This window comes from Rana temporaria, chromosome 4 (genome assembly GCF_905171775.1).
Source record: "Rana temporaria chromosome 4, aRanTem1.1, whole genome shotgun sequence".
Classification (NCBI taxonomy): Eukaryota; Metazoa; Chordata; class Amphibia; order Anura; family Ranidae; genus Rana; species Rana temporaria.
The window spans coordinates 447,435,136-447,459,755 of record NC_053492.1 but is presented as its reverse complement, the minus strand read 5'-3'; the positions used below and the strand labels follow the sequence as shown (position 1 = coordinate 447,459,755).

At 45.7% G+C, this 24,620-nt stretch overlaps 2 protein-coding genes across 4 annotated transcripts in view; one reads left to right on the top strand and one right to left on the bottom strand.

Annotated features, from left to right (window-relative positions):
• The window catches only part of CAMKMT (calmodulin-lysine N-methyltransferase), a 596,098-nt gene extending 585,192 nt beyond the window's left edge, over positions 1-10,906 (bottom strand). The window contains exons 1-2 of one of the 2 annotated variants that reach the window (XM_040351550.1): positions 10,713-10,906; positions 1,901-2,073 (exon numbers count right to left, since the gene is read on the bottom strand). In XM_040351550.1, the coding sequence (XP_040207484.1) occupies positions 1,901-2,073; positions 10,713-10,805 (266 nt within the window). In that variant the 5' untranslated portion in view covers positions 10,806-10,906. The remainder of the gene's footprint in view (positions 1-1,900; positions 2,074-10,712) is intronic. The other variant, XM_040351549.1, reaches the window with a different exon arrangement.
• A 6-nt stretch (positions 10,907-10,912) lies between these two features.
• The window catches only part of PREPL (prolyl endopeptidase like), a 54,778-nt gene continuing 41,070 nt past the window's right edge, over positions 10,913-24,620 (top strand). Inside the window, exons 1-3 of one of the 2 annotated variants that reach the window (XM_040351547.1) lie at positions 10,913-10,991; positions 15,357-15,540; positions 18,094-18,222. In XM_040351547.1, the coding sequence (XP_040207481.1) occupies positions 15,400-15,540; positions 18,094-18,222 (270 nt within the window). In that variant the 5' untranslated portion in view covers positions 10,913-10,991; positions 15,357-15,399. Of the gene's footprint in view, positions 10,992-11,042; positions 11,297-15,356; positions 15,541-18,093; positions 18,223-24,620 lie in introns of those variants that run through there. The other variant, XM_040351548.1, reaches the window with a different exon arrangement.

Below are 24,620 nucleotides of genomic sequence, written 5' to 3'. Positions count from 1 at the left end.
CAACAGTCAATGGACTGACACAGGGCGCCCACGCCCGCCGGTAATTGTGACCTGGCGCCCACGCCCGCCGGTAATTGTGACCTGGCGCCCACGCCCGCCGGGTAATTAAGGCCGCGGCTTTGCGGCCTACAAGGCAGCAGCCTCAATTACCGCCCGTTGCGGGCCCACCACGATCGTGCGGCGGGGGAGGTGGGGGGCACGGAGGCACAGGATCCTGTGTCTCCGTGCGCCCCCATCTCCCCCGCCGCGGCCGGTAATTGAGGCTGCAGCTTTGCGGCCTTGTGAAGTCCCAAGCTTCCTTCTGTGACCTGGCGCCATCTGGTGGTGGCCGTTGGCATTACAAGTAAAACAGCAGTTCTAATGTGTAATTTTCCACTGCCATCTCCTTCCCTCTAATTAGAACCCCCCAAACATTATATATATTTTTTATTATAACACCCTAGAGAATAAAATGGCGATCGTTGCAATACTTTGTCACGCCGTATTTGCGCAGCGGTCTTACAAGCACACTTTGTTTTGGAAAAAATAAAGTTTTTTTAATTAAAAAATAAGACAGTAAAGTTATCCCAATTTTTTTTTATATTGGGAAAGATAATGTTACGCCGAGAAATTGATACCCAACATGGCACGCTTCAAAATCGCTCGTGGAATGCCGACAAACTTTTACCCTTTAAAATCTCTATAGGTGACGTTTAAAAAATTCTACAGGTTGCGTGTTTTGAGTTATAGAGGAGGTCTAGAGCTAGAATCATTGCTCTCGCTCTAACAATTGAGGCGATACCTCACATGCGTGGTTTGAATACCGTTTACTAGGGTTGTCCCGATACCACTTTTTTAGGACCGAGTACAAGTACCAATACTTTTTTTCAAGTACTCGCCGATACCGAATACCGATACTTTTTTTTAAATGTGTCCCCAAATGCAGCCATGTCCCCCCACAAATGCAGCCATGTCCCCCCCATATATGCAGCCATGTCCCCCCCATATATGCAGCCATGTCCCCCAACAGATGCAGCCATGTCCCCCAACAGATGCAGCCATGTCCCCCCCATATGCAGCCATGTCCCCCCATATGCAGCCATGTCCCCCCCCATATGCAGCCATGTCCCCCCCCCCATATGCAGCCATGTCCCCCCCCCCCCATATGCAGCCATGTCCCCCCCCCCATATGCAGCCATGTCCCCCCCCCCATATGCAGCCATGTCCCCCCCATATGCAGCCATGTCCCCCCCCATATGCAGCCATGTCCCCCCCATATCCAGCCATGTCCCCCCCCATATCCAGCCATGTCCCCCCCCATATGCAGCCATGTCCCCCTTACCGTACATGCTGCCGCGCCGCCGATTGGTTAATACGAGCGGGGAACATTACAGCTTTCATTTGAATAGCTGTAGTCTTTCGCGCCGCGCTGCGTATAGACACTCCCCCTTGCTCGGGATTGGACAGTTCACCTGAGCAAGGGGGAGTGTCTATACGCGGCATATAAATGAAAGCTGTAATGTTCCCCGCCCGTATTAACCAAGCGGCAGGATGCGGCGTAGCGGCGGCGGGGAGGGGAAGTATTCTATTTCGGTATCGGGGGTATTTGCGGGAGTACGAGTACTCCCGCAAATACTCGGAATCGGTCCCGATACCGATACTAGTATCGGTATCGGGACAACCCTACCATTTACATATGCGGCCGCTACTCACCTATGCGTTCGCTTCTGCGCGCAAGCTCGTCTGGGACGGGGCGCGTTTTCTGGCTCCTAAGTTTTTTTAGCTGGCTCCTAGATTCCAAGCAAATTTGTAAAACCCTGGGCTGACAAAAACCCGGTCGCCAGGATGCTTTCCATTTGCCATGGCAACCTGGTGCCTGGGATCCGTCGAGCCCTGTGTAACGTGCAAAGTCAGTGATTACCTTAAACACACGCTGTACTCCGGGGAGAATCTACTTCTGTATTGGAGCCAGGTGTGCTCCTCATCTTCTGTCTTCTCTGTTAATGGAGTTACTGAGAAAAGCTGAAAAGAATTGAACCTTCTAACAGATACTTTCTGGAGGTTCTCTTCATCTACGCGTTTCCTTCTTAGTGCCTGGATAAAAGAAGGAAAATCAAATCTAATAAACAACAAAAGACTTATAAAATATGTTTATCACTCAGAGGTCTAGATTTAAACGAAAACACAAGGTGTTCAATCCATATATTTCTATCTGGAGTCCTAAAATTCTCAACTGCTGAGATCAACATCTGTTACGTGATATATAAAACAAGGGGGAAAAAAAAAAAAAAAAAAAGAAGGATAGGAGAGCATGGTCCAATGTACTTATGCTATTAAGGTTATTTTATTTTCTGGTAAAATGCTGTTAGGCTATTGCTTTAGGCTATATATTTCTTTTTTTTTAGTCAAACATTCTTAGACTATTACTCTTACTATTACTCTTCTGACCAAATGTTTTTAGGCTATTTTTTATGAACCGTTTTTAGGCTATTGTTTAGGCCAGTGGTCATCAACCCCTGTCCTGCAGGGCCCACTAACAGGCCAGGTTTGCAAGATAACTGAAATACATCACAGGTGATATCAGTTGCTGCTCAGTGATAGCAGTATTCTAGTCTACATCTCCCCAAGGTAATACATAAAATCTGGCCTGTTAGTGAGCCCTGAGGACAGGGTTGATGACCACTGCTTTAGGCCATTTTCTCTTCTGGTTTAATGTTGTTCAGCTATTGTTTTAGGCCAGGGATCGACAAATCCCGGGCGCCAGGTCGCCATGGCGACTAGAAATAGTGTCCTGGCGACTTGGCTTGGAAGGTGGGCAAAAAAAAAAAATGTTTTTTTTTTTTGTGAGCTGGTGCCATCTGGTGGTGGCCGTTGGTATTACAAGTTAAGCATTACAAGTTAAACAGCAATTCTAATGTCATTTTTCACTATTTTCACTGCCATCTTCTTCCCTCTAATTAGAACCCCCAAACATTATATATATTTTTTATCCTAACACCCTAGAGAATAAAATGGCGATCGTTGCAATACTTTCTGTCACGCCGTATTTGCGCAGCGGTCTTACAAGCGCACTTTTTTGGGAAAAAATTGAACTTTTTTAATTAAAAAATAAGACAACAGTAAAGTTATCCCCATTTTTTTTTATATTATGAAAGATAATGTTACACCGAGTAAATTCATACCCAACATGTCACGCTTCAAAATTGCGTTTGAACACCGTTTACATATGCGGCCGCTGCTCACGTATGTGTTCGCTTCTGCGCGCAAGCTCGTCGGGACGGGGTGCGTTTTCTGGCTCCTAACTTTTTTAGCTGGCTCCTAGATTCCAAGCAAATTTGTCAACCCCTGTTTTAGGCTATTTTCTCTTCTGATCGAATGTTCTTAGGCTATTGCTTTAGGCTATTTTCTATTTGGGTCAAATGTTCTTAGGTTATTGTTTTAGGCTATTTTGGAGAAATGTTTTAGGCTCTTGTTTTTCCTTCTGGTCAAATATTGTTAGGCTACCGTTTTAAGCTTTATTCAGTCGCAAGGACGACGTGAACGTAAATTACGTCCAGCCCTATTCACGGACGACTTACGCAAACGACGTAAAATTTTCAAATTTCGACGCTGGAACAACGGCCATACTTAACATTGACTAGTCCAGCTATTTGATGGAATAACTTTACGCCTGAAAACGCCTTATGTAAACGGCGTATCTTTACTGCGACGGGCGCACGTACGTTCGTGAATAGGCGTATCTAGTCATTTACATATTCTACGCCAGCCTAAATATTGCACCCTAAGATACGACGGCGCAGGCTGTCGTATCTTAGCTAGGTTTAAGTGTATCTCAGTTTGAGAATACACTTAAACTTAGGAGGGCGCAGATTCCGAGTTAGGTCGGCGTATCTACTGATACGCCGGCCTAACTCTCTCTGAATCTAGCTAAATGTTATTAGATGTTTTTTATTTGCCAGCTATTCCATGTTCACATGGCTAACTCGGCCACATACTTCATATAAAGTCCCAAATCTTTTCCCCAAGCTACTAGCTATCAGGGATGGAGGCACTTGACCTTTTTTGTCTTGGCCTCAGAAGAGAAAAAGGAGAGAGAAGAGAGAGAAGAGAGAGAAGAGAGAGAAGAGAGAAGAGAGAAAAGAGAGAAAAGAGAGAGAAGAGAGAGAAGAGAGAGAAGAGAGAGAAGAGAGAAAAGAGAGAAAAGAGAGAAAAGAGAGAGAAGAGAGAGAAGAGAGAAAAGAGAGAAAAGAGAGAGAAGAGAGAGAAGAGAAAAGAGAGAGAAGAGAAAAGAGAGAGAAGAGAAAAGAGAGAGAAGAGAAAAGAGAGAGAAGAGAAAAGAGAGGAGAGAGGAGAGAAAAGAGAGGAGAGAGGAGAGAAAAGAGAGAGAAGAGAGAGAAGAGAGAGAAGAGAGAGAAGAGAGAGAAAAGAGAGAAGAGAGAAAAGAGAGAGAAAAGAGAGAAAAGAGAGAGAAGAGAGAGAAGAGAAAAGAGAGAAAAGAGAGAAAAGAGAGAAGAGAAAAGAGAGAAAAGAGAGAGAAGAGAGAGAAGAGAAAAGAGAGAAAAGAGAGAAGAGAGAGAAGAGAGAAAAGAGAGATAAGAGAAAAGAGAGAGAAGAGAAAAGAGAGAGAAGAGAAAAGAGAGAGAAGAGAGAAAAGAGAGAGAAGAGAGAAAAGAGAGAGAAGAGAAAAAAGAGAGAGAAGAGAAAAAAGAGAGAGAAGAGAGAAAAGAGAGAAAAGAGAGAAAAGAGAGAGAAGAGAAAAAAGAGAGAGAAGAGAAAAAAGAGAGAGAAGAGAAAAAAGAGAGAGAAGAGAAAAGAGAGAGAAGAGAAAAGAGAGAAAAGAGAGAGAAGAGAAAAGAGAGAAGAGAAAAGAGAGAAAAGAGAGAAAAGAGAGAAAAGAGAGAAGAGAAAAGAGAGAAAAGAGAGAAGAGAGAGAAGAGAGAGAAGAGAGAAAAGAGAGAGAAAAGAGAGAAGAGAGAGAAGAGAAAAGAGAGAAAAGAGAGAGAAGAGAAAAGAGAGAGAAGAGAGAAAAGAGAGAAAAGAGAGAAAAGAGAGAAAAGAGAGAAAAGAGAGAAAAGAGAGAAAAGAGAGAAAAGAGAGAAAAGAGAGAGAAGAGAAAAGAGAGAGAAGAGAAAAAAGAGAGAAGAGAAAAAAGAGAGAGAAGAGAAAAAAGAGAGAGAAGAGAAAAGAGAGGAGAGAGGAGAAAAGAGAGGAGAGAGGAGAGAAAAGAGAGAGAAGAGAAAAGAGAGAGAAGAGAAAAGAGAGAAAAGAGAGAGAAGAGAAAAGAGAGAAAAGAGAGAAAAGAGAGAAAAGAGAGAAACGAGAGAAAAGAAAAGAGAGAAAAGAGAGAAGAGAGAGAAGAGAGAAAAGAGAGAGAAGAGAAAAAAAAGAAAAAAGAAAAGAAAGAAAGAAGAAAAGAGAGAGAAGAGAAAAGGGAGAGAAGAGAAAAGAGAGAGAAGAGAAAAGAGAGAGAAGAGAAAAGAGAGAGAAGAGAAAAGAGAGAGAAGAGAAAAAAGAGAGAGAAGAGAGAAAAGAGAGAAAAGAGAGAGAAGAGAGAAAAGAGAGAGAAGAGAGAGAAGAGAGAAAAGAGAGAAAAGAGAGAGAAGAGAGAAAAGAGAGAGAAGAGAAAAAGAGAGAGAAGAGAAAAGAGAGAGAAGAGAAAAGAGAGAGAAAAGAGAAGAGAAGAGAAGAGAGAGAGAGAGAAAGGAACGTGAAGAAAAAAGAAAGAAGGGAGAAGGCAGTGAGAAGGGAGGAGAAGGGAGAAGAAAGAAGACCTAGTTAATAAAGTTTTGTCCACTTCTGCATAACTTTTAAGTACAGCCCTCATATAATCACAACATTAAAAGATATTGTTATTATGGGCAATATGGGTGTTTTCTTTTGTGCATTTATCTTTTGTAAGGGGGGTTATCCTTTGCCTACATACTTAGTGCTAAAAGCGTCCCTCTTTGCTACCTCGGAACATTGGGAGGTACACAAGCTATCCCTGCCTTGTATAAATAATAGGCAAAACTTTAACATGCCAGCCTCCTATACCCTAAAAGCTGATAAGGGCTTGATATTAAAGAATAGCAGACATGTATTACTGAAAGATTTAAATAGATGCGTCTGTACTCAGACCTCTGGGACACAATATCTATATTATATAGTAATACATCCACTTACAGCTTCTCTATCTAATGCTACTTGAGATCAACAAGCCCGGTTCTGTGTCTTCCATTTACACAGAACGATCGTTGAGCTTTTTCCCATCATCCACAGCAGAGTATAGACTGAAAAGGTACATTAAGAAGCCATTATGACAGGACTCCATGCTATGAGCACAAATGTGGTGCATAAAGGCCTATAACCTGAGCAAACAATGCCGACAGAAAAGCTACATATACAGTATCAGAAGACTAAACAATCACTGAAGACTGAAAATCATCAAAAACTCCGAACCCAAAGCTAAACATCATTGATGCGATTGGTGACGGAATACGGGTGGGCTGCAGTAATACCGCTAAGAATTCCAGGTCGCATAGTTGTCCAAATGTATTTGTTTAACCATTTCACCTCTGGAAACTTTTTACCCCCTTGATGACCAGGCCATTTTTTTGGGCTATTAAGCACTGCACTACTTTAACCACTTAAAGGGGTTGTAAAGGAAAATATTTTTCCCCCTAAATAGCTTCCTTTACCTTAGTGCAGTCCTCCTTCACTTACCTCATCCTTCCATTTTGCTTTTAATAGCTGGATTCAGAGACATTTACGCCGGCGTATCAGTAGATACGCCGTCGTAACTCTGAATCGACGCCGTCGTAAATTTAAGCGTATTCTGGAAACCAGATATGCTTAAATTAGGTTAAGATACGAGTCTCCTACGCCGTCGTATCTTAGGGTGCATATTTACGCTGGCCGCTAGGTGGCGCTTCCGTTGATTTCGGCGTAGAATATGCAAATGAGCTAGATACGCCGATTCAGAAACGTAAGTGCGCCAGGCGCATTTTTTTACGTAGTTTACGTACGTCTTTTTCCGGCGTAAAGTTAGTCGAACAAATAGCTGGCCTAGCCAATGTTAAGTATGGCTGTCGTTCCCGCGTCGAAATTTGAAAATTTTACGTCGTTTGTGTAAGTCGTCCGTGAATGGGGCTGGACGTCATTTACGTTCACGTCAAAACCAATACGTCCTTGCAGGGTACTTTGGAGCAATGCACACTGGGATATGTCCACGGACGGCGCATGCGCCGTTCGGTAAAAACGTCAATCACGTCGGGTCACCAGTCATTAACATAAAACACACCCCCCTGTTCCACATTTAAATTAGGCGCGCTTAGGCCGGCCCATTTACGCTGCTGCAACTTAGGAGGCAAGTGCTTTGTGAATACAGCACTTGCCTCTCTGACTTACGGCGGCGTAGCATATATGCGATACGCTACGCCGCCTCAAAGTTAAGCCAGTCTTTCTGAATCTGGCTATAAATGTCCTTATTTCTTCTGAGAAATCCTCACTTCCTGTTCTTCTGTCTGTAACTACACACCGTAATGCGAGGCTTTCTCCCTGGTGTGGAGAAAGCCTCTGGAGGGGGGAGGGGGGCGAGCAGGCAAGTCAGGACAGTCTCTACTTTGCAGATAGAGAAAGGAGCTGTGTGCTAGTGGGCGTCCTGACACTCCTGCTCGCCCCCTCAAGAGGCTTTCTCCACACCAGGGAGAAAGCCTCCCATTACTGTGTGGAGTTACAGACAGAAGAACAGGAAGTGAGGATTTCTCAGAAGAAATAAGGACATTTAAAAGCAAAATGGAAGGATGAGGTAAGTGAAGGAGGACTGCACTAAGGTAAAGGAAGCTTTTTAGGGAAAAAAAATGTTTTCCTGTACAACCCCTTTAAAGACCCGGAAGATTTTCCCCCTTAATGACCAGGTAATTTTTTTTGCGATACGGCACTGCGTCGCTTCAAACTGACAATTGCGTGGTCGTCAAATGCTGTACCCATAAATGTATCCCCAAAAAAAAAAAATGTATTCATTAGTTTAGGCCAATATGTATTCTTGGATTTACTTATTTTTTAACCAAAAATAACGCAATAAGCGTATATTTATTGCGCAATACTTATAGTGTCTACAAAATAGGGGAAAGAATTATGGCATTTTTATTGCAATTTATTACATTTTTTTACTAGTAATGACGCGATCTACAATGACTGCGACATTGTGGCGGACAGATCGGAAACTTTTGACACTTTTTGGGACCATTGACAATTATACAGCGATTAGTGCTACAAAAATGCACCAATTACTGTGTAAATGACACTGGCAGGGAAGGAGTTAACACTAGTGGTGATCAAGGGGTTAAATGTGTTCCCTGGGAGGTGTTTCTAACTGTGGGGGGATGGGACTGACTGGAGAAGTACAGAGAGATCGCTGTTCCACTAGGAACAGTGGGTCTCTCCTGACAGAACGGGGTAATGCTTGTTTACATTGACAGATCCCCATTCTGGCTCTCTGTGGAGTGATCGCGGGTGGCCGGTGAACATCACACCCGCCGGCCACGTGCATTAGCTCCCCCGCCATGCAGCGGGCGTGCACGCACCTGCTATAACTGTAAAACGGACCGACATACACCTACGGCGATTTGCAGGAACGAGCCGACCTTTCCGCTATATGACGGCGGCTGGTCGGCACTGTACCCAAATGAAATGTATATACCGGTAATTTTTTTTTCACACAAATAGAGCTTTCTTTTAGCAGTATTTAATCGCCAGTGTTTTTTTGTGAGATGGTGAAGGGATTTCATTACCATTTTGTATACCATTATCTGTTTATATTGGTGGTTTACCAGCCACCCCTTTATCTTTATTTGCACCCTTCCTACCTCTTTATCCCTTACATCTGGGTTATCCCATATACGTCCTATCTTCTTCCTTATGGTTCTTGTCTTTTCATCAGCTAAGCTCATTACCCTGATGCATGGCTTTTATGTGGCCTCTCGCCCACAGGTACAAGTTGCCCCCCTCATCTCTCGCCCACGGGTACAAGTTGCCCCCTTCATCTCTCGCCCACGGGTACAAGTTGCCCCCCTCATCTCTCGCCCACAGGTACAAGTTGCCCCCTTCATCTCTCGCCCACGGGTACAAGTTGCCCCCTCATCTCTCGCCCACAGGTACAAGTTGCCCCCTTCATCTCTCGCCCACGCGTACAATTTGCCCCCTCATCTCTCGCCCACGCGTACAAGTTGCCCCCTTCATCTGTCGACCCCACAGGTACAAGTTGCCCCCTTCATCTGTCGACCCCACGGGTACAAGTTGCCACTTCATCTCTCACCCACAGGTCCAAGTTGCCCCCTCATCTCTCGCCCACAGGTACAAGTTGCCCCCTTCAACTCTTGCCCACGGGTACAAGTTGCCCCCTCATCTCTCGCCCACAGGTACAAGTTGCCCCCTCATCTCTCGCCCACAGGTACAAGTTGCCCCCTTCATCTCTCGCCCACGGGTACAAGTTGCCCCCTCATCTCTCGCCCACAGGTACAAGTTGCCCTCGGGTACAATTTGCCCCCTCATCTCTCGCCCACGCGTACAAGTTGCCCCCTCATCTCTCGCCCACAGGTACAAGTTGTCCCCTTCATCTCTCGCCCACGGGTACAAGTTGCCCCCTCCATCTCTCGCCCACGGGAACAAGTTGCCCCATCATCTCTCGCCCACGTGTACAAGTTTCCCCCTTCATCTGTCGACCCCACAGGTACAAGTTGCCCCCTTCATCCCTCGCCCACGGGTACAAGTTGCCCCCTTCATCTCTCGCCCATGGGTACAAGTTGCCCCCTTCATCTCTCGCCCACGGGTAAAAGTTGCCCCTTCATCTCTCACCCACGGGTACAAGTTGCCCCCTACATCTCTCACCCACGGGTACAAGTTGCCCCCTTATCTCTCAGTCACAGGTACAAGTTTCTCCATCATCTCTCGCCCACGGGTACAAGTTACCCCTCATCTCTCACCCACGGGTACAAGTTGCCCCCTTATCTCTCGCCCACGGGTACAAGTTGTCCCTTTTATCTCTCGCCCATGGGTACAAGTTGCCCCCTTCATCTCTCGCCCACGGGTACAAGTTTCCCCCTTCATCTCTCGCCCACGGGTACAAGTTTCCCCCTTCATCTCTCGCCCACGGGTACAAGTTGCCCCCTGATCTTTCAGTCACAAGTTGCCCCCTCATCTCTCAGTCAAAGGTACAAGTTGGCCCCTCAGCTCTCAGTCACAGGTACAAGTTGGCCCCTCAGCTCTCAGTCACAGGTACAAGTTGGCCCCTCAGCTCTCAGTCACAGGTACAAGTTGCCCCCTCATCTCTCGCCCACGGGTACAAGTTGCCCCCTTCATCTCTCGCCCACAGGTACAAGTTGCCCCCTTCATCTCTCGCCCACAGGTACAAGTTGCCCCCTCATCTCTCGCCCACAGGTACAAGTTGCCCCCTTCATCTCTCGCCCACAGGTACAAGTTGCCCCCTTCATCTCTCGCCCACAGGTACAAGTTGCCCCCTCCATCTTTCGCCCACGGGTACAAGTTACTCCTTCATCTCTCGCCCACGGGTACAAGTTGCCCCTTCATCTCTTACCCACGAGTACAAGTTGCCCCCTTATCTCTCGCCCACGGGTACAAGTTGCCCCTTCATCTCTTACCCACGAGTACAAGTTGCCCCCTCAGCTCTCAGTCACAGGTACAAGTTGCCCCCTCATCTCTCGCCCACAGGTACAAGTTGCCTCCTGATCTCTCACCTGTCCCAGCAGCCTCCAGCGGGCTCTGGCAGTTCCAGCTCTGCCTGTCCCGGCCTCCTCCTCCTCTGTCCTCTGCCCCTCTCCCCGCTCCATGTCTCCTCAATGTACAGATCCGCCCGCCTGTCAAATTCTCCCCTGCCGCTTCCGAAACAAACAACACGCGAGCCGGTGTCTTAGCCACACCCCTCCCTCCTTCCAACCAATCTGGGTCCTGCGACCCTCCTTTCCGGAAGATAAAAGCGCTGCGCCGTGAGACGTCATCGTTGTGCGCCGGGTGATGTACGCACGTGTAGTGTGTGTGGGGGAGAAGTGCGGGCTGGGGGTTCTAGAATGGGGTCGGGGCAAAGATCTGTGGGTGGTAATAATCGTGCCATTGTGGGGCACATAGTGCTAGAAGAGCCTGGATAGTACTATAGGGGTTCAGAGAGGGAGGTACTAAGGATTAGTCAGATGGCTGTCATGCTGGTCTAGTGTTGTCACTCTCTGGCCTGTATAATGAATGTGCTGATCACAGCTTCTCATTGTGATTGTTCCATGTGTGTTGTGGGTTAGTGTCCCTGGATCCAGAGACAGCCAGCCAACAGGTATTAGGAGGAGGATTGCTGACCATCACCTGTCCTTGTGTACGGGGCAGGGGATCACCTTGCTGTATCATATTGAAATTAACTATTTTTGTTTGGAAGCTACTGGGCAGGGGCCTCCAAACAAAGGGCCCGTTTACTGTCCCCCTGACTTTAAGGGAGCCGGTGTGGTCATTAGGGGTAAAAAATATTTTAGACCTGACATCAGTGGGAATAAATGATACCTCAGGTGGGATGTTCAGTAGGAGGAGGACTAGTGCCCCATCGGTGTTGTCAGTGTCCCATCATTGGAATTAGTGGAGGACTAGTGCCCCATCATTGGCATGCATCAGTGGAGGACTAGTGCCCCATCATTGGCATGCATCAGTGGAGGACTAGTGCCCCATCATTGGCATGCATCAGTGGAGGACTAGTGCCCCATCATTGGCATGCATCAGTGGAGGTCTAGTGCCCCATCATCGGCATGCATCAGTGGAGGACTAGTGCCCCATTATTTCTATCAGTGGTAGGATAATTGCCCCATCATTAGTGTCAGTGGAAGGATAATTGTCCTATCATTGATATGAGTTGGAAGACTAGTGCCCCATCATTGGTATCAGTCGGAGGAATAGTGTCCTATCATTGTTATAGGTGGGAGGAATAGTGCCCCATCATTCGCATCAGTGGGAGGAATAGTGCCCCATCATTCGCATCAGTGGGAGGACTAGTGCTCCATAGTTGATATCAGTGGGAGAAATAGTGTCCCATCATTGCTATCAATGGGAGGAATAGTTCCCCATCAGTGGAAGGATAATTGCCCCATCATTGGTATTAGTGTGAAGAATAGTGCCCCATCATTTGTATCAGGGGGAGGAATAGTGCCCATGATTGGTTTTAGTGTGAGGAATTTTCTGAGATTCTGGAGACTCTGAATTTTTAGATTGCACAGGAGAGCCTGGCAAGGGCTGGAGGTGGGATCTCCCCTTCCTGTTAAAGTAATCCAGCGGCTTGTTGGCTGCTCAGATTACTTTTATTTTGGAGAGATTTGCCAGCCCAACAAAATCATATCTTGATCATTCCTGCTGCGATGACTGAGAAGCCCCCGCAGCGACCCTCGTTTCTCCGCCGCCATGATACCCGGAGTGACTTCTGGGTATCGCCGCTACGGCGCTGTGCCTGGCCGGAGTGGCGATGATGTCACTCCCATACGTGCGGAACCGGCACGATCCCCGTGCATGCGCGAGTTTCTGTCATTTTCACATTCCAGACCCAGCACACTCAGTGCGCATGCGCAGTAGACATCGGTGCCCGATTTTTTTGAAAATATCTCCTTAACCATGTAGGATAAGGAGATATTGCAAGCACCTACAGGTAAGCCTTAAAGCGGGGGTTCACCCTATTAAAAAAAAAAAAAAAAAAATTTTTATTATACCATTACATTCGGCATCGTAGCGCGAGCTACGGTATGCCGGTCTTACATTTTTTATCCCCGTACTCACTGTGCTATCGATCATTGAAGATTCCGGGGAATGGGCGTTCCTATGTTGAGAGAAGGTGATTGACGGCCGGCCCTGGCACGTCACGCTCCTCCGGAAATAGCCGAAATAGGCGTGGCTCTTCACGGCGCCTGCGCATAGCCTGTGCGCAGGCGCCGTGAAGAGCGGAGACCTACTCCGGCTGTCTTCGGGGAGCGTGACGTGCCAGAGCCGGCCGTCAATCATCCTCCCTCTCCATAGGCACGCCCATTCCCCGCGGGAGTCGGAAACTTCAATGATCGATAGCACAGTGAGTACGGGGATTAAAAATTTAAGACCGGCATACCGTAGCTCGCGCTACGATGCCGAATGTAATGGTATAATGACGTTAAGGAGGGTGAACCACCGCTTTAATGTAGGTGTACCTACACCTACCTTACCTGTAGGTGCAAGTAGTATCAGAGGGTATACAACCGCTTTAAAGAACCTTCAGCTACATACAGTGCCGGGTTCTGGCTGTGAGACATCAACTTCTCTTCTTACACCCGGAACAAAATAAGAGCCGGTCTAAGCAGCCCTCGGCCAATGCAAAGCTTCCTCTGGTTGGGCAAGTTGGAGAGCGTGATATCATGAGCTCACATCAGCCAATCAGAGCAATTTTGGGGGGAAGGGAAAGATAACAGTGTTTCTAAGCTGTTTATAAAGTGCGGTGGAAAGTCAAACTACATGGGTGACTAAAATAATATTCAGCTATAGGAAACAGCAAAGAAAAAGTTTAACCGCTGACGTGGCACATATACGGCCTTATGTAAACAGAGCGCGTGCCCTGTACCATACCAGCATCAGGACCGGATAGCTCCCGATGCGTACTTGCAATTGGGAGCTTTCCAATCAAGTGTCAGCCAATCATAGCAGTCACATGATCTGAATGCCCACCTCGGCATTTATACGTTTCTTAAAGGCCGAGAAGAGGTTACTGCTCATGTTACAGCAACGCATGCAACATGCAATGGCTATTTATTGTAAATGGCACCCCATCACACCTTACTGATGGACATGCTTTGCTGTGCAACATGCGGCTACATGCCAATGTGCATTCTGGTGCACTGTGCTGCCGGGAACCCCATGTGTAATACATTAGGCACTTCATTAAAATTAGAGATCTGATTCACGGATTAGAAAAAGAGAGAACCCCCCAATAAGCTGTGAGAGGCAGCCCCATTGAAAGCAATGGGAGGCTGTTGGCGCTCTCAGGTAATCACGCCCACTTGCATGTAATGACTCTGGACATGGGCAGTATGCGTCAATAAGCCTGCCCATTGGCGTTATAGCATTTGATCCCTTGGGTGGGTGGGTGTATTCGGACGTGTGAATGCACCCTAAGGCAGCCCACTTTTTTCACTGGACTGTAATGCACTAAAAAAAGATGCACATAATGTTTCTGGCATCTCAGTGCACCAGAACACACATTGGTGTGTGGCCACATGTTGCACAGCAAAGCATGTCCATCAGTAAGGTGCGTTGGGGTACAATTTAGAATAAATGCCCTGTGCATGTAACTTGCATTGCAGTAATGTGGACCCTTAATGGGGTTGTAAAGGTACAATTTTTTTTTTCTTACATAGCTTCCTTTACCTTAGTCCAGTCCTCCTTGATTTACCTCATCCTTCGATTTTTGCCTTTAAATGTCCTTTTTTCTTCTGAGAAATCCTCACTTCCTGTTTTTCTGTCTGTAACTCCACACAGTAATGTGAGGCTTTCTCCCTGGTGTGGAGTGTCGTGCTCGCCCCCTCCCTTGGACTACAGAAGAGTCGGGACACCCACTAACACACAGCTCCTTTCTCTATCTGACGTAGAGAGCATCCTGACTCTCCTGTAGTTTGGAGCAATGCACACTGGGATATGTACACGGACGGCATATGCGCCGTTCGTAAAAAAACAATCACGTCAGGTCACCCCCCATTAACATAAAACAGGCCCCCTCAGCCTAATTTGAATTAGGCACGCTTACGCCAGCCCCATTTACGCTACGCCGCCGTAAGTTAGGAGGCAAGTACTTTGTGAATACAGTACTTGCCTCTCTGACTTAAGGCGGCGTAGCGTAAATACGATACGCTACGCCGCCTTAAAGTTGCGGCGGCGTCTCTGAATCCAGCTATATAACTAACCTGTTTTAAGGTCGCATTTACACCTATCTGTTTGTGGGCAGATTGGTGTTCCATTTAAATTAATAGAAACATTCATCACAATCCAGTTTACCTTGAGCATGAATGCGCTTTAAAATGCACATCCTCCTGCGTTTCCATTGAGTTCAGTGGGAATACATGTGAATTAAAATGAAATGGTGGGATGTGTGCTGTGTCTGGCCATGTAACATTTGCCTGTCTTTATTATGCCTCTGTATGACATTTCAGTGCAGCGAAAGACCATTTGTTTTTTATTTTTACAAGACAGCATTGTTTTTTTTTTGTTTTTTTTTTGTATTTTTTTTAATGTTAGGGTTTGTTATATATGTGATTAGCAGATCCCTTTTTTAATTCAACACACTTCCCAGTTCAATTATTGATCACATCCATATTGTTTATTATTGCCTTTGCTGCCTGGATCAGATCCATCAAATCACTGGGATGTTGGCAACGAAAATGCGGTGAAATGAAAGTTGGGATATTTATGAGAGTGGTTGTGTCGCAACTGAAGACTGTTCAAATACAAGGTTGCCTTTCATGCTTTGCAAACCGCTACAAGCAATATTCAGGGATTCAGCCATACAGCAGGAGTCTATCCACCTGGCAGGTTTGTACTGTAATAAATGAACATTGTCTAAGGAAGTACTGGAACCAGAGTGTCTGGCTGAGATATCTATGATAAAGGCAACCTTTTTATAGCATGTTCCAAGTTGCACCCATATAGCCAGATTCACAAAGCGTTACGCCGGCGTATCAGTAGATACGCCGTCGTAACTCGGAATCTAAGCCGTCGTATGTTTAAGTGTATGCTCAAGCTGAGATACACTTAAAGCTAGCTAAGATACGACGGCCTGCGCCGTCGTATATTAGCTGTCTAGTTCCGCCGGCTGCTAGGGGCGTGAACGCTGATTTACGCCTAGAATGCGTAAATCAGCGAGATACGCCGATTCACGAACGTACGTTTGCCCGTCGCAGTAAAGATACGCCGTTTACGTAAGGCGATTCCCGGCGTAAAGTTAGTCAAACAAATAGCTGGACTAGCCAATGTTAAGTATGGCCGTCGTTCCTGCGTCGAAATTTGAAAAATTTACGTCGTTTGCGCAAGTCGTCCGTGAATGGGGCTGGACGTAATTTACGTTCACGTCGAAACCAATACGTCCTTGCGGCGTACTTTGGAGCAATGCACACTGGGATATGTCCATTAACGGCGCATGCGCCGTTCGTAAAAAACGTCAATCACGTCGGGTCACAAGTAATTTACATAAAACACACCCCCCTCATCCTCATTTGAATTAGGCGCGCTTAAGCCGGCCCATTCACGCTACGCCGACGTAACTTAGGAGGCAAGTGCTTTGTGAATACAGCACTTGCCTCTCTGACTTACGACGGCGTAGCGTAAATACGATACGCTACACCGCCTCAAAGATGCGCCCAGCTACTTGAATCTAGCTAATAGAGTGTAACATGGTGCCAAGTCGGCACTCCCCCTCCCCCCCCCCCCAAAATACCTAAACCAACCCCCGACGGTGTAGGGGTCCTTCTTCCAGGCAGAAGCTGTCAAATTAGAATTTTGCATGGCTCTGCCTACACGGCCATGTCTTAGGCTCGATTCACACCTATGCATGTTGCTTTTGAGCGTATATTTCTTCATATATTTAGGCCAATATGTATTCTGCTACTTCTTTTTGTTAAAAAATAAATCCCAAAAAGTGTATATTGATTGGTTAGCGTGAAAGTTATAGCGTCTACAAACTACAGTACATATATACTTGGAATTTCTTTTTTCTTTTTTTTATATTCGCAATGGCGGTGATCAGCGACTTATAGCAGGACTGTGATAGTATGGCAGGCAATCTGACACTTTGTGGGAACCAGTGACCCTAATACAGTGATCAGTGCTAAAAATATACATTGACGCTGTACTGTGCCATTTTTACTAAGGGATGTCCCGGTTTTGTATTTCCTGCATTGCAAGGAAACAAAGAACGGCACATCCCCGCTGTCAGGACAGAGCTTTGTGTTTACATTCACAGAGCTCTTTCCTGTCATCCTCTGCGACGATCAGCAAGTCCCAGCCGGCAATCATTGACCGGGACCTGCTGATCAACTTGTTCTGGATCATTATTAGAAAAGTGATTCAGCACAAGAATAGGTGAGGTGGTCGGTAAGCGGTTAAAGTGGCTGTAAAGGTTCATTTTTATTTTATTTTCTTTGTCTGAATTTATCACTTCCTGTTCCTCCTCAGTAAGCTTGCCCCCATCATCCGAGCCGTTTTGGCTGGGGGTTAGTCAGCCAGAACAGCTTACTGAGGAGGAACAGGAAATGAGAAATTCAGACAAAGTAAACAAAAAAAAAACATTTAGAAGGGAAATCGAAGGAAAAGGTAAGTGAACCAACAATGCACTAGCTTAAAGCGGTGGTTCCCCTAAAATTAAACTTTTGACATTGCATTTGCTATAATAATTACAATTAGAATCGGCTGGTTTTATGTAAAAAATACCTCCGTACGTAGCGTTTGGTATATTCGTTCCCACCGCCACTTCCGGGTACGATGCTGGCGGTGGGCGTTCCTAATTGATGGACAGGCATCCGACCGACGCATCCATCGCGTCACGAGATGCCGAAAGAAGCCGAACGTCGGTGCGGCTCTATACGGCGCATGCGCACCGACGTTTGGCTTCTTTCGGTATCTCGTGACGCGATGGATGCGTCGGTCGGATGCCTGTCCATCAAGGAACGCCCACCGCCAGCATCGTACCCGGAAGTGGCGGTGGGAACGAATATACCAAACGCTACGTACGGAGGTATTTTTTACATAAAACCAGCCGATTCTAATTGTAATTATTATAGCAAATGCAATGTCAAAAGTTTATTTTTAGGGGAACCACCCCTTTAAAGGAACTTATTTAGAAAATAAAAAAACAAACCTTTTCAACCCCTTTAAATAGCAGGCACACTTTTTCTGGTTTCTTCTAGAGTCTTCTTGTAGATCAGAAAACCAGAGCATTTCCATTGGCAGGCCAAGCCTAGCTTCTCTGTTTGCTAGCTCTGGCCTAACGCCTCCTGGACCTTACCAGTTGCCTATGACTAATTGTTCGTCAGTGTATTGGGCTTCCCCCAAGATTATATAATTGCTGTATTGTGTCTTTTGGCTGTGTAGGCTCTTTTAGACTCAGAGAGAAAACAATGGCAAATGTCATCTATGAGATACAAAGATTTGGCAGCGGTTTTCAAGAAAAGACTTGACAAGATTCATCTCACTAGTCCTGGAAGATCACAACAGGAGATGGTAAGTAAAACTCAAAATCACTTAAGATTTTATGTTTCTGAAAGATTTGATTTTTTTTGTTGTTAATGATGTGGTAGATGCTTTTCTAAGAATGATACCATCAATGAACGTTTGAATGTAGTTTGTGTTTATATAGGGGTTTCAAACCAGCCCTCAGTGATCTCTGTAGCTTCAATCACTGTGAAGCAATTCATCCTCAAAATTCAATGCAAAAGTACCTAAGTCGGTTTTAGTAAGCTTAGCACTCCCTGCTCACCGTCTCAGTAGTTTTCCATTCTTATAATCTCTAAAGTAAAAAGGGAGCAGGCGCTCTGGCAGGGTGAGTCTTGTGAACTGAACTGCAGAGAGAAGGACACAAGATTTCTGTGCTTCTCTTGTGAGAAGTGACTGCTCCCCAGTGTCTTAAAGAGGAGCTCCAAACACCCCCTCCCCCCCAAAAAAAGTCATCAGCTACAAATACTGTTTCTGCTGAGTTTTAATATAAGGATACTTGCCTATCCAGGGATGTTCTCACCCAAACTAATTGTTCATTCGGCTTTCACCAGCATAGTAAGTAAGGGAAACAGGAAAAGAAGCCTTGCAGCTTCACAGCTAGTTTCCTACTGCACGAGCTATGCTGTGCCTTGTGAATGGTCCCATAGTCTCCTGAGACCTACAGTTGTATTCAAAATTATTCAACCCCCACTGAAATTGATTGTTTTGCCCAGTTTGACATTGATTTTGATCATTCAGTCATCCTGCTTACAATTAAATCAAAGAGGCACATGTAGGTCAGACAAATATAACATAACATTTATAATGAAATAACCACAAATGTCTTTTCTGTGCTCACATCATTATCAGTTTTATTCAACCCCCAGGTGACATTCAATCTTAGTACTTAGTACAACATCCTTTTACAGTTATAACAGCTTTTAAACGTGAAGCATAGCTTGACACAGGTGTCTTGCAGCGATCTACGGGTATCTTCGCCCATTCGTCATTTAGTCACATTCTTAGGCTTGCGCACTGCAACTGCTTTCTTTAAGTCCGACCAGAGGTTCTCAATCGGATTTAAGTCTGGTCACTGCGATGGCCACTCAAAAATGTTCCAGCCTTTAATCTGCAACCATGCTCTAGTGGACTTGGAGGTATGCTTGGGATCATTGTCCTGTTGAAAGGTCCAACGTCTCCCAAGCCTCAGGTTTGTGACGGACTGCATCACATTGTTATCCACTATCTCCTGGTACTGAAGAGAATTCATGGTACCTTGCAAACGCTGAAGCTTCCCTGTACCTGCAGAAGCAAAACAGCCCCAAAGCATGATTGACCCCCCGCCATGCTTCACAGTAGGCAAGGTGTTCTTTTCATCATAGGTCTTGTTCTTCCTCCTCCAAACATAGCGTTGATCCATGGGCCCAAATAGTTCTAATTTCGTTTCATCAATCCACAGAACACAATCCCAAAACTTCTGTGGTTTGTCCACATGACTTTTGGCATACTGTAGTCGACTCTTCTTATTCTTTGGAGACAGCAAGGGGGTGCCTGGGAGTTCTGGCATGGAGGCCTTCATTACGCAGTGTGCGCCGTATTGTCTGAGCAGAAACTCCAGTACCCACATCTGACAAATCTTTTCTCAGTTCCTCAGCAGTCACACGGGGACTTTTCTTAGCTTCAGGTAGCGCTCAGCAGGCGAAGTCAGCATCTTCTTTCTGCCACGACCAGGTAGCGTTTCAACAGTGCCCTTTGCCTTGAATTTGCGAATGATGCTTCCTATGGTGTCTCTTGGTATGTTTAACATCTTTGCAATCTTAACACTTCAATGAACCTCTGTTCTTCAGAGTGGTAGTCTTTAAGGGGTTGAATAATTGTGTAAATGAAGAATTCACAAAAGAAACATTTACTACTGTATTACAAAACCAATTGATGTCATTTTAGTTGCATATGGTTCTTTAAGAAGTCCTTGTAGGATTTCATTCTGAATACAATTGCAAATGTACACTAAATTCCCTAAAACCCTTTACAGCATTGGGGGGTTGAATAAATTTGAACACAACTGTATGATGTGAGCTGGAAGTGGGAGCAGGCACCTGTCGAAAACCAGGTACCTGCTCCCTCCACAAAAGTGTCAAATGTGGAAAGGGGGAGGGTGCAAACAAGCTGAGTTTGTTTGAGTGGAGCAATGCTTTAAAGTGATTTTAAAGTCTCTTGTTTAAAATAACAAACATGTTATACTTGCCTGCTCTGTGCAGTGGATTTGCACAGAGCAGCCCTGATCCTCCTCTTCTCGGGTCCCTCTTTGGCGCTCCTGACCCCTTTCTCCTGTTGAGTGCCCCCACAGCAAACAGCTTGCTATGGGGGCACCCGAGCCGAGTCACAGCTCCCTGTGTCCATTCAGACACAGAGCTGTGTCCCGACCCCACCCCCTTATCTTCTTATTGGCTGACTGACTTTGACAGCAGCGGAAGCCAAAGGCGCTGCACTACTGTCTCAGCCAATGAGGAGTGGAGTCCGTGGCAGCCAAGACATTCCTACAACATTGCTGAATCTAAAGGGAGCTCAGGTAAGTATTAGGGGGGCCGAGAGGGGGCTGCTGCTCACAGAAGGCTTTTTATCTTAAAGGGGTTGTAAAGACAAAAATATTTTCATCGTAAATTAAAGTCTGACAGTAGCTGATAAAGTAAAAAGTAATGTTTTGCATTATAACTAGTTTGATATCTGTTGAAATCGAGCTGTTTTATTCACCTCCAGCACTCCTGAATCATTATTCTCACTGACTTCCTGGTTTGCAGTGCGCATTCATTCTTGCTACATCACAGCCTAATGGGAACTACAGTTCCTATTAGGCTTAGCCTCCATGCCTGTGAGGGATAAGAGAGCATCTTCACGCAGGGCTGTAGTCATAGGGAGGGGGTGAGCACATTCTACTTTCCACCATGCAAAACGGCTCAGATGCTGGTGGAAAGCAGAAGAGGAGAGACAGGAAATGGCATTTTCAAACCTGGATTACTGTATTTTGGAGGTCAAAAGGAAAAACGAGGTAAGTGATATTTAAATGCTCTAGCTTACAGCAATCAATTGATCTAATAAAAAACGAACCTTTAGTGTTCCTTTAATGCATGAAATGCATTAAGATAAAAAAAAAAACTTCTGCCTTTAAAACCCCTTTAAGTGGCAGAGGTCATTGAGTGCTTGTTTTAAAGCTTAAAGTGATTGTAAAGGCTTGTTTAAAAAAAAATACAATCATGTTATACTTACCTCCTTTGTGCAGTTGGTTTGGACAGAACAGCCCAGATCCTTCTCTTCTCGGGTCCCTCTTTGCCGCTCCTAGCCCCTCCCTCCTTTCAGTGCCCATCGGCCAGCAGCTTGCTACAGGGGGCACCCAAGCCGAGTCAGTGCTCCATGTATCCATTCAGGCATGGAGCCCCAACCTAGCCCCGCACCCTATCTCCCCTAATTGGCTGACTGACTTAGCATGGCAGCCGCGGGTGCTAATGGCGCGCTGCTCTGTCTCAGCCAATCAGGAGAGGTGTCCTGGATGGCTGAGGGGATCGTAAACATCGCTGGAGAGAGAAGGGGCTCAGGTAGGTAATTGGGGGGGTGGTGGGGAGGCTGTTACACACAGAAGGTTTATTATCTCAATGCATAGAAGGGGTTGTATCACCTCCTCATCACGTATTTTAACCCCCTAAGTGCTGCAGTACTGCACTGAAAGCATTAACCTTGTGTGCAATTGCAGTTTGGCTCCATTCACTAGAATTGGTTGTGTCTGGCAGGCAGTAGTGCCCACCAAGCACAACAGGAGGTATAGTTTCCACCACAGACATGAAGCAGAGTATGGCAGTCTTGGATTATGTTTACCCCCAGCCACTGCCCCTTCAGCTAAAGAGGGAGCAGTTGGGGAGGTAGAACTTTGTGGTTGTGCTGCATTTTTACATCAATAATTTAAACAAGCCCTAAGGCCCCTTTCACATTTGTCCTGCGATTCGGGACTGCAAAGTCGCATGACAAGTCGTTCCCCACGACGTCAAGTCTCAGCGACTTCAAAGTAGTCCCTGCACTACTTTGGTCCGACTTTGATTCGATTTGAGGTCCATAGACCTCATGTTTACACAGGCATTGCTTAAAGTTTCATCAAAATCGTGGAAAAAATTGTGCGATTTTCAGGTCGTACAAGTGTGAAAGGGGCCTATGACTGCAATGATTCTAGTATGGTAGTGATCCTTGCATCTAAGGCCCCATTCACACTTTGTGTACAAGGAGGGTGTGTTTCTTCTCATGATCATTTTAGTGTGTTTGGTGACTACACATACACTTTACAAAAACCAAAGGTTTGTGTGTGACTTAATTGAGTTTTGTGTGTGCAAACACTATATACACATTACAGATCATTCCTTCAACAAAGACAATTTGCTGTTTCTCTATTAAAAAGAATGAGATCAGAGCAGAAAAAAACACGATCATGTGATCAGTCTTATATTTGTGTGCCATTTAAAGCTAGAATAGCACATTTATTGTGCAAGAGATGGTTTGTAAGGTTGCACTTCCTGCTGTATAGAACTCTGTTCACTGCAGAGAGGTGTGATGGGCGAAAGCAGAATTCCAATACTCTTCTTTCACCACCCACATTAAGGCCCAGAAAAACCCACAGTAACCCTAGAACCCACCCACATTAACTCCCAGAGTGGCTACAAGGGATTACCATAGCCGGTGTTCCGTCAGATTAGGCGACCCGTCAAATATCGTGATCGAAGTGACGTTCCAATACGGCCATCTTGTTACACCCCGCACTGGGCCACACTAATAGCTAGATTCAGAAAGAGTTAAGCCGGCGTATCAGTAGATACGCCGTCGTAACTCTGAATCTAAGCCGTCGTATCTTTAAGTGTATTCTCAAAATTATATACACTTAAATGTATCTTAGCTGTCTAGTTCCGCCGGCCGCTAGGGGCGTGAACGATGATTTACGCCTAGAATGCGTAAATCAGCGAGATACGCCTATTCACGAACGTACGCTTGCCCGTCGCAGTAAAGATACGCCATTTATGTAAGGCGTTTTCAGGCGTAAAGTTATTCCACCAAAAAGCTGGCCTAGCCTATGTTAAGTATGGACGTCGTTCCCGCGTCGAATTTTGAAAATGTTACGTTGTTTGCGTAAGTCGTCCGTGAATGGGGCTGGACGTAATTTACGTTCACGTCGAAACCAATAAGTCCTTGCGCCGTACTTTGGAGCAATGCACACTGGGATATGTCCACGGACGGCGCATGCGCCGTTCGTTAAAAACGTCAATCACGTCGGGTTACGATTCATTAACCTAAAACACACCCCCCTGTTCCTCATTTGAATTAGGCGCGCTTAGGCTGGCACATTTACGCTACGCCGCCGTAACTTAGGACGCAAGTGCTTTGTGAATACAGCACTTGCCTCTCTAACTTACGGCGGCGTAGCGTAAATACAATACGCTACGCCAGCTCAAACATACGCCGCCCTACGTGAATCCAAGTATAAGCCTACAGTCTGTAGTTGCCAAGTGGACATCTTTTTACACCCACCGAAATCTTGCATTTGACAATTATTTTTACCACTAAACTGAGCTTATATAGTGAAATACAGTATTTAGAACTCTGTGACACTGTTTAGATGTTACATTTTAAAAGCAGTGGCAAGCCTGCTGATCTCACAGGTTTGCTGATCTGACAGAAGACCACTGCTTTTAAAATTGAATATCAAAACAATGTAACAAAGTTCAAAATACTGTATAAAATAAGTATGACATGCAAGATTTCGGTGGGTGTAAAAAGATGTCCGCTTGGCGACTTCAGACTGTAGGCTTACTGTGGACGAGTACGGGATGTAACAAGATGGCCGTGACGGAACGTCCCCTCTACCACTGCGGCAGACAGCTTGGGCCAAATCTTCAAAGGAGATACGCAGGCGGAACTGCTGTTCTGCCTGCGTATCCCTGTGGCTATCTTTGGAAACGATCCTCAGAAGGATTTTTCCAAAGATAGTCAGAAGATCCGACATCTGTAAGATACTTACACTGTCAGATCTTAGGATGCAGTACCGCATCCGCCGCTGGGGGCATTTCGAGTCGAAATGCCGCTTTGCGTATGCAAATGAGTACTTAGGCAGATCCACAAAGCTTTTTAGCTTTGTGTTTTCTGCGTAAGTTACGTTTTGCATACGTAAAATTAGGGATGCTTTTACAAGGCCTAAACTGTTTAGACCTTGTAAAAACAAACCTTTTTTTCGATCGCCGCGTTTTTTTTAAAATTTCAAAAAAAAAATCCCGGCGCGTATTTTTTTTTTTACTCTACGCAACTTTATTGTCCCGTCGCGATCCACAAAGCCCGGCGTAAAGTACGTTTGCGCGATGCACGTCGGGAAAAATGACGTCACACGCAAGCGCCGAACG